The sequence below is a fragment of the Bombyx mori genome, chromosome 15 (genome assembly GCF_030269925.1).
Source record: "Bombyx mori chromosome 15, ASM3026992v2".
In the NCBI taxonomy this organism is placed as follows: Eukaryota; Metazoa; Arthropoda; class Insecta; order Lepidoptera; family Bombycidae; genus Bombyx; species Bombyx mori.
Window position 1 is genome coordinate 10,594,148 of NC_085121.1, and position 11,158 is coordinate 10,605,305.

The 11,158-nt window shown below is 35.0% G+C and overlaps 1 protein-coding gene across 1 annotated transcript in view; it reads left to right on the plus strand.

Moving 5' to 3' along the window:
• The window catches only part of LOC101738734 (zinc finger protein 704), a 52,725-nt gene that overhangs the window by 35,195 nt on the left and 6,372 nt on the right, over nt 1-11,158 (plus strand). Inside the window, exons 5-7 of the mRNA XM_004924650.5 lie at nt 8,342-8,439; nt 10,067-10,225; nt 10,911-10,998. Coding sequence (XP_004924707.1) covers nt 8,342-8,439; nt 10,067-10,225; nt 10,911-10,998 — 345 coding nt within the window. The remainder of the gene's footprint in view (nt 1-8,341; nt 8,440-10,066; nt 10,226-10,910; nt 10,999-11,158) is intronic.

Genomic DNA, 11,158 nt, shown 5'->3' on the forward strand with positions numbered 1-11,158 from the left:
ACTTTAGTGGGTGGGTGGCTATTTGTTAATCTGATAAACGAAAATTTATATTTGTTTATTTTTGTTTGTTCGTAGTGTTTGTGTTGGAGCATCGTCATTGTACTAATAATATTATTGTCCGATTCACTCGGAACTTGTTACGGATTTTGTTGTTCACTATAAAATAATGGCAAAGATTTTTTGACATATTAAAATCAGCTTACAATAAGTAACGCGTAGGCAGCCTCAACAAATGGGTATATTTAATAAATTTTGCTATAGATAAACAGGAGCGTGAGCTTGTTACACTAGCTACATATAAAAATACAAATATTTAAATACGAATACAATTTACTTGCACATCGTTAAGACAAAAGATTAAACGCAAAGACGGCAATTTCAAACTATAAAAATCTAGAATAAAACGGAACATTAAATACATAATCATTATTGCAAAAATAAGAATTAAAACCATTCCTTAAAGGTTAACGATTTAATGTTTTCAAAATACAATAAATTGCGAATCGTTGTGATTAATCTTTATTAGTAAACTTACTTACTTTATGTGAAATTCAATTTATTATAGTGTCATTTAATTTCATGTTTCACATTTAACATACGAAATAATTAACGATTCAAAATAAAAAATAAAAGATACATAATTTATTTATTATATTATTTATTAAATGATATTGGCATCTGTGGTTTCTTGATATAAATGGTTATCGTGGGGAGTGTCGGCGAATAGATAGATGGAGGCAATGCGTTTTTTTAACCGACATTGGCAGGGCAATGACTCGCGGTCGGTTCACTGGCCGTTCTTGACAGTTCAAATGTTTACACTTGTGCTATAAAGTACGGGGATCACTTGCTCTTGACTTCAGAGCGATCCAAATCTGTCTGGGATATACATATAAACGCAATGTTAGCACCTATAGATGCTTTATAGATGCGATGACATCACAATAGTAACCAACGGCATGTACCGTAGCGTTTGATTTCGGTCACTATTGTGCTCTCATAAATATATGTATGATAATTTGCAGAAACTAATTATTTCTCTAATAAAACACGTACTTAACAAATGTTAACGAATGACTTATACGGTTAAGGAATAACATCGTGTAATAGAAATAAAACCAAAATTATAAGTTGTGTGATTACCGGTGGTATTGTTGGCGGCCCAAATAATAGAAAAAAATATTGTTGCACATTGAAATTATTTGAAAAAAAAATATGCTAATAAATAATAAGAATAGATAAGCTAATTATTTTTGTTAAGAAGAAATACTCATATACTTTCCAAGTGGTGAGTCGTTTATTAGTCGATCAGGCTCGAACACAATGATGCTTCGACGAGGCTGTTGATAAAAGTACCGTGACAGTGGTCACGTAATGACTAAACGGTGTCCCTAAAAGTACCGGTTGATTGTCTGGAACAATGCCGGTAGCGAGTTCATCAGACGCGATAATGAGTCGTCCCGCGGGTTGAATAAACCCCCTATTTTACAAAGTAATGTTTATTGCGATGTCTCGTATCGTAACGATGGATTCCTCAGATTCAGTGCTCTTTATAAATGACCTCGCTGTGCTGAGAGGTTGCCAAAATACGAATGATGTCAACGAAATCGACTGTTTCCTTCGTATTAAAAATACAATTTTATTGTTCTGTTAATGGCGCGAAATGTGTGTTCGCAACCTCTTTCTTACCCATTCAAACCGAAATTTAATTTAATTTAAATATCGAAAATAATGAAGGCATTTAACTAAGTAATTATGAAATTAAAATATAAATTAAATAGCTATAATAAATTACGTTGTTCATACGTTAAATGTGTCGACAACACTAGCGGTTCGCAAAAAGAAAAAGTGAAATTGTAACAAGTCAGAACGAGTAGAGGTCGGTGACCAGGAGGCGGCACGGGCCTTCTACCCCGGGCTCTACAATGACTGGCGACTGCCCTACTCGGCCGATTCGTCATCTAACCACCTTACAAGACCATTGCCGCCCGTGAACAACTTGAACCTGTGATTCATGTGATTCATACAAAAAGCATTCCCTTTATGATCAACCGAGTATAGTACTTAAGAGGAAACGCTGGCTGTTTCTCATACATAATAACTTTTGTTCCTACTTGAATAACCATACTAGATCCAATATTATAATGTTGTACAATCTATTTGTACCGCTACCGCGTTCTTATTTTCCTTTTAATAAATTATTATTAGATATAGGATTTCTTCGTAATTTAGAATTACAGTTTTTACTATTATTTCGACATATTTCCTTATAAATTTAGTTAAAATAAAATAAGCAAAACATTGGTATTAATAAATAAAATATATTAACTCGTCTCATGAAAAAATAAACTAAATAAATAAAAATTTCATTAAAATACCTTTTTTTTGGAAACTTTTTGTGATATTGGTCTAAATGTGCATTATTATTAAACCGATATTGTTTATGTGCCAATAATTGAATGACTGTTTTTCCGGTTAGATACGATGACGCACATTTTCTCAGCGAATGACGTCCGACGCCTTTGACCTAATCGCTATCCTTATGTATTCCTATTTCACAGTTCAATTGATTGGCCATTTTATACAACTAAGTATTAACATGGTCCTATCCTACTAATATTATAAACGCGAAAGTTTGTAAGAATGTATGGATGTATAGGTATTGATTGTATGATTGTTACTCTTTCACGCAAAAAATACTGGATGAATTTTGATGAAACTTTACAATAATATAGCTGGCACACTAGAATAATACATATACTATAATTTATAAAGATATAGTCTAAATTATAGCTATAACCCAAAGCAGAAAGATAAGTGTCAAGTAAATAGGAAGAAAACCTACCATCTTATTTTCATAAGTCGACGAACAAAACCTCAGTCGTCCGTGACCACGAAAACTAAAGTTTTAATAAATAATTTAAATTAATAAATAGTAGTAATAAATTTTATAACAAATTTTATTAAATAAAAAATTCGAAATACAAGCATGAAATAACAAACGCGAGATTTTTAATTATATTTACGACTCACGAAATTCGTATAAAATACTAGACATCAAAATATTTTTTCTAGTAAACAATCAAAACAATTATACATATTTTTTCAAATCGATCCAATAATGTGTTATTGTCCGACAGCATGTATCTTTAAAACTTTTGATAATATACGTATACATACATCAACGACAGCGTTTACCTATTTATAACTCGAAAACCGAACACGAAATACTAAAGATATTTCTGATAATCCCGATCGCACCGGTGCCGCAAACAATAGCGGCCACTTCTCACAATACAGATGAGGCGAACGAACGCTGCGTAGTTTCTTGCCATGGACTCTTTTTCATGTGAACGATCCTTTTTGGTTATATGTGTATCTGGATAAGGCAGGTAAAATACACGTAGCGACAAGGGAGTACCGACCTCTAGACGGACACATTTCAAGGGGAACGATTGAAGGTTTAATGAATCCGATAGACTACATGTAGAACAAACCGCGCACTAATTTACAGTAGTAAGCGAAAAAACTAGTAACATTTAAAAAAAAAACAGTAAACGGATATGACAAGTAAACAGTAATCAATTTTTATTTGTGCAAATTATTATTTTTTTGCACTTACGAATAAAACGAATGTAAATATTAGATTAACGTCGTAAATGATTTTAAAATTTCATAGTCGAACGCCCAAAAATATAGATTTCAAAGTATTTCCGTGACCGCTTACCCCTAAACCATTGATAGTTCAATGACCTGCATAGCTCCTGGTAAAGTCCCTTGACTTCATGGGGTGCGCGTCGCATGGTGCATTCGCTGTCTCGCTCCTTATTATATCGTGTCGTGACAGTTCTTTGTTTCACTACCATGGTTTTACTCAAATTTCTCTTAACTACAAGTTTATCACTTAAATTGTTCTAGAATTCCGTATCAAAACACGCTTATATACCTATGTGGTATTTAAAAAATGTAGCCAAAAAATATTCCGTAGAAATACAACTCGATACAGTCCATAAGTCCGAAATTAATCTGAAAACTGCAACTCTTTCGAAAGTTATTGTTTTGTTTTTTATTTATATCTATCACACTTACTAGATGACATAATAATTACGTGTTTAAATAATTTTGTAATTTACATTGGACAATACTGAGCTGATATAATATACAATGTAACGTATTTTGAACGCAAGTAGGTTAGTGAGATAAGTTAAGTTGATAACTTTGTTCCATTTTACGGAAGCCATTAATTTTCGAATAGTTGTTTTTTAAACAAAACTCTCAAAGATTTGTTTGTAAACATGCATTAGTTGACAAAGTATGTTTTGAAATACGAGCGCCCATGCCGGCCACGTGACAACACCACAGTATCGGTACTCGGCGTCCGTGCTACCCTTCTCTCCTCCCACACCTTAACTCGAAATCATACCTAAATAAGAAATAATTCATAGAAAACAGTACACGTTGTTCCTTTGCCAACTACGCTCTCGAACGCTATCAAAGCGCATATTTCAACTACGCCCTTAAAACAGAGATGGTACATGACAGAAAATCGTGATAAGTGGTGCACACAATAATGCACTGCGCCGTTGATCACTGGCCCAGTTTGCACGAAATAGACTTTTAGATAGGAAGAATCAGCACAAAGTACAAACCGTCCATAAATGTACCGGTCCGGTATCACGGCACCACGCAACGACAGCGCGGCTCGTTAAAAGGCGTCTTCCTCAATCTAGCATTAGAAGGAGACGCCACGAAAACATCTTGTTTGCCGTGTGCGTGTCCACAAGGAAGGTCATGCAAGCGCAACAGAAGAATATGTGCGCTTATAGGCAAAAGAGAGACACAATGAAAACAAATCAATATCATCTCTACGTGTGACGCGGTAGAACGAGACAGCGCAACAACAAACCGGCATCTCATGCCGGCTCGCCTTACATCCGCATACGAAGCGCATAGACGACTCTAATGCAACCGCATAGAATATAAATTCACGGAAAATTATTTGTTTACAACTAGCTTTTGTAACTACGAACCGCGCCTTCTAAAATAGCTTAGTTCGAATTAATTGGAATGGCCATAGCATAAATTATAATCTATCGAAATAGATTAGACTACAACAAAATATAAATAATACTAAAAATCCTAAAAATTACAATACTTACACAATATGTGTCAATTAATCTCGTTAAATACCGGCTATTCAACAATACGCTAACTAAAAATTTAGAAATTCTAAATAGGACATTCACCCGACCTAAGCATTGCCTGAATTCATTGACAAATTAGAATGATAGGTTTAAAACCCGTTAGGTTCGTTTACCGCAAGTTCACGCTTCATTGCGCATTTCTTTGTTCAATTTGTCATTAATTTACATATCAATGTAGAACAACACTTAAATTTAATTGATTACAAATTCATAATATGTACATCCTATAATTATATACATATTATGTACTTACCTATACATGTACAATACATAGACCCTACATGGCATGCTTCGAAATTTCAATTAAAATATTTTAAATGACCTTTAAAATCTATATGGCTGTTCTTTAAAGTTATCATTTAAAGTTAGATTTAATTTTTGTCTACTACATTTTTGGTAAACCCACTAAGCTATTGTAATGTTTATCCTTTCTTACTAATTAATTCGTGAATAAAAAATCTACTTTTATACATAAATAAATATAAATTGTGGTAAATTACGTTATAAGCTTTACAAAAAATACTCGTTCTATTAAGTATGAACTATAAAATACTAATTTTTTTTATACCAGTGTTGAAAGCAAAATGATGAACCCCAGAAACATGTTTTATCTGCATTGTGTTATTCATTACCACCCATCGCACACAATATTACGATGCATACATATGTATATTATGATGCATAGAATACATGCACTGAGCTTGCATTGCGTTGCACGCTACATTGGCACACAAAGACAACGGGCGGCACGTGTAAGCGTACATACAACACACTAGGAAATTGTAAACCATATTCCGATTCGATGCACTGTTCACTATTAAATTATCTAAACAATTGTTTCTGTTACGAAATGGCTTTAAATTATCAAGAATCATTACATATTATGGCACAATACACAATTTAGTAAGTAAAATACGTAAACCTTTTAATTAACAATATATAATTAAAACAGTATGATATTGTATGTGATTTTGCATAATATTTTGATAGCTGTGTACAATTTTATTGGATCGAACTATTTTGAAATGACACGAAAAAAATTTTCCGACGTGAATTCGCGTTTCATGAAAAAATATAATTTGCATAATTGAAATTAAAATATGTTATTATAATTTAACTCTTTAGTGAAGGTAAATACCATAAAACAAAACACCGTTAAACATCCATTTAACTATTAATACAACAAAATTGAGTTGTGAAAGTAGGTCAGTGGTGCAGCGTAGGGAACGGGTCACCCTCCTGAAAACACCCCCGCCCGCCCCTTGCGGGAGGGCGAGCCAATGTTGAAATCAACCGCCTTCATCGCTTGCCAACAAAATACTCCTTGACATTAGCCTTGCTTTCTTCAATACGAGTAGTTTTAACTAAGAATATTTCGTTCATTATTTTTAAATAAACTTCTCTATACGATACTCTAGTTCTTTATCACAACGACCTCAATATAAATATAATTAAACTTATGCATCCATACTAATATCATAACTAAGAAAGTAAACGGTTATCGGTTATAATTTTTCGCAAAAAAAAAAGATTTTCGGTACTATTTTTAACCCTGGGGAAGAATATACTTCTTTTCGTTTCATTTGTGAGCACAGATCTCCGGCCCCGCGATATGAAATGTAGTCCACGCTGGCGAACCTGTCAGCGGAAAGCTGTTTAATAATGAATCCAAATTTGATACGCAAAAGGGTAAACATAATAATTTGGCGTTGATCCGCATTCCATTGCAAAGTCCCGCAGCATTGAACCAGTATAGAAAAGACTACACACAACACAAGCCTACAATCGTATTGCCGTCTAAAGCAAGAATCCAGTAACATCACTGGTGACCTTACACTGTCGTATGCATAGGTTATTATAATATTATTATTAGCTAATTAAACATTTAAGTAAAAACATAATATTATTCATTTTGAATTCAATGTTGGCGGTAAAATAAATAAATAATCAAGACCTCATTATTTCAGATGGTGGTAGGTAGGTGCTTAATGTATTAGTAAATTACAACAACACCGTGAATACCGAGCATGCGTCATTTATTTTGACCATTGATTTGCCACTGACGTAATATTCCGCACACGTCTGACGCCATCATTGTTGTTCTACTTTTCAAACAAAGAAATTAAATTGTAAATGTAAAAAAAAATACACAGACTTATTTCTGTGCAATGTGTACAACGGTACAGATTAATTAATAAAAAAAATTTAAACCTGTCTAAAACTGTATTTTACTAAGAGACAAAAGAACGCAACCTTCGCAGACCACCCTTGGCCGTGGTGCTGCGACCTAGTTCGTGGCCTTTCGTCATCCTCCTCCCCTCCAATCCTCCCTCGCGCTACCTCGTTTCCTCGTGACCTGACCTACTTGTAATTATGCACTTGATACAGCCACCGGCACCATTACTCCAGTTTGGTTATCTTATACTCTGCAGAAATAACAAAATACCTACATAAAATTTATCCAACGAATCTTATAAAGCGTAATGCTACAACTGAACTTGCAATTAGCGTTACGAAATGTACGATAAATGTGAAAGGTATTATCGACACCTGGCAACAAGGACCGTAAAACATCAGACATGTCGCCCAACCCTGGTTTCCGAAATAATATGACATTGAACAGAAGGTCGATGCAGAGAACTTTGGCAAGCAACGCTAACCGCGACCCCGCGCGGTTGCCTCGTCACGCTTCGTTTGCCCTCCTTATTGTCTTACGTTATCATTGGCATCCATGATGAAAATTCGTTGATAGCTTATTAAATCTCGAGTAGCATTATTTAAGGTCATATCAAACTAGGAATTACTGCTGTAGTGTTTGCGGAACAATATATGTAGATACGGACTCTGCTCATGTTTAGCGCAGGAGGGCTACTAGCATGCCAGCGACAATTCCACAACAAGGCCGTCGCTCGACCTACAATTGCTTCCGCCTTCACAATATCACCGCTAAATTTTGACCACGACTTACTTTCATTCCGTTAAATATTTTATATTTCTAAATTCGTTATAATATTACATTCCCAACACTACATAGATAATTATTTTGCTTTGGTTTCAATTAAACTGTAATCAAGAGAACGAAAGCACAATTAGTACGAATACGGTGATTAAAAATTTTCCTTTTTCTTTTGTTTCAGATCAACAGCGTTGTATTCGTGTGCACATGGCGAGGCTGCGGCTACAACACTAATACATGCTCTGATATTGAAGCACATATCAGACACTCACATTTGGGGTAAATTATATTATAATGCAATTTAATTCATAAATATTTTATACTAAACTAGCTGACCCGGCAGACTTCGCAGTGCCTCAATCGATAAATAAAAGACCTAAACTTTTGTATAAAATAAACTTAAAACAAACTAAAGGAATCCGTCCGACGGAGGACACATCAAAGAATAAACAATTATGGTATTTTTATTTAATTCCGAGCATTTTCATTTTTATTTACCTTTTAAACCTTCTCTGGACTTAAAATTAACCAAATCAGTCCAGCCATATATATATATATATATATATATATATATATATATATATATATATATATATATATATATATATATATATAAATTAATTGAGATAATAAATTGACAACTTCTTTATGTGGTGATTTAAAAAAAACCCAAATCCCTTGTCCGAAGTTCCTTGTTATGTTCATAGGAAATATACTGTTGCTAAAGTTATATACTATAATTACGTGAATTATGACAAACAAATAAACACATTAGAACATAGTGCGGCGATCACGTTTGGCCGGTCACGTGTAACTGCATCCACGTGCAGTCTTTATTGCGCAATGCCAGCTGGCAAGGTTGAACGGTGCAACTAGCTATAAGCATTTCCTTATCTATATTGCTATGTGCATACATCAAATGGAAATATCTTCTAAATCAGCAAATAAATCTGCACATAATTCAGAAAAACATAAACTTTGTAACGGAGCGTATTGTATGAAGTTTACTAGATGCGATTGAATCCTCCTCTCCCGGCAAGTTCATTTTAATATTGTAGTTTGAAATAGGTATTCCTATTTATTGATGGGCTTGTAGATATTTCGAAATTTATAATTGGTATAGTCCATTAAAACCGGGTGCCATAGGTATGACAGCCCTCAGTGACCCGGAAGCGGGCGGCTTCACGACAAGGTTGCTCACCGCGCGTCACCCGCTCAGCGCCCGCCCATACAAGGTCACCGCCACCCGCGCCTTACGTAACCGTGCCCTGCAGCTCTTGTATTAATTTATCGATGATACACATCCCGCAATTATACCCTCTACTAAAACAGCTATTCATAGTAATAAAGTAAAAGGATTATTTGATTGCATTACCTTTTTTTTTAAGATAAAATTTACCTTAAAATTATACGACGATACTGTAGTTCAACTAAGAAGCCGATCTTCCAATTGATATTAAGCACTTAGCAAGGCCCATAGACATCACACTTGAATACCGATGTCCATGTTGATAACCATTGAGCATGCCTAATTGATACTGGAATGCATTACAAACATTATCGAATTCCTTAGAATAATGATCAAAACCTTGTTGAATGCGTAAGCATCACTAACTTTTTGGTTTTCTGATGATCTCAAGGAAAAAGCGTGCTTATCACCGATGAACTTTGAAGAGAACATTATAAAGTAAGGAAAGGAATATGATCATACCGACGAAGACGAATGGGAAACCGCTTGAGTTTATCACGAAATTCATATACATGATCATACTTACGTAAGCCAAATATGCATCTTATACAGAAGTTTTGAAGACATAATATATCTTACAAAATTTAAGCCACATTTGAAAAAATTGTTCAATTATAAAATAAATACGACATAAATAACGGTTATGTGCTATTACAGGCCAAAGAAAGAAGGCGATAGTGACCATGAAGAAGAGTTCTACTATACAGAACGCGAGGTGGTGGCTCCGGCGCCGCCACCCACCCTCTCCCACCGAGACATGTGCCGCCCTCCACACGAGGACCCTGAATATCAGAGGCAACTAGTTGGTTCCTTTAGGTAGTTAACTTTATACCAGTCCATAACATACTCAACATTTATTTCATAGTAATGTAGCCGCGTGTGTGACCCGGTTCACAGTAACTTTATTTATTTATTGCTAGATGGGTGGACGAGCTCACACAGCCCACCTGGTGTTAGGTGGTTACTGGAGCCCATAGACATCTACAACGCAAATGCGCCACCCACCTTGAGATATAAGTTCTAAAGTCTCAATATAGTTACAACGGCTGCCCCGCCCTTCAAACCGAAACGCATTACTGCTTCACGGCAGAAATAGGCAAGGTGCTGGTACCTAACCGCGCGGACTCACAAGAGGTCCTACCACCAGTAAGACTACTATTTATTTTTACTGTATAGTCGAGTGAATGAGCTCACGGCCCATCTGGTTTTAAGTTGTTACCATAGCACATAGACATTGCTATCTGAACGCGAAAAATATAATTATAACGGCTGCCCCACCTTCCAAAACGAAAAGCATTACTGTTTCGCGAAAGAAATAAACAAGGCAGCGCTATGATGTTACCGAAACAGGTATTAAACTATCATCGGTTTGATTTTTATTACACCGCACAAAGCTTTATCGCTATCGTGATTTGTTCTGCATTTAAAGATTGATTGTTCTCCAACTTTTTTATTCATTGCTTGTTTGTTAGCTTCTGACCGGAATAAATGACATTTACAGGCAAGGACTCCTCTCCACAATGCAAAACGGTCTAGCGAGGCCCATTAGCATTCCCGGAACGCATTCCTGGTCCAACTCTCACTCACCGGTAAGCGTTGATTTACTTAAATAACACAACAATAAAAAACCGCATAATACAAATAAAAGATAATTGTTGTTTAATTTCAATGGCTCAATGTCATTATATTCCAGCTATCTAATTGTAATTCAGACAATATCTGATGTTTTACTTAAAATCTAAGCACTGT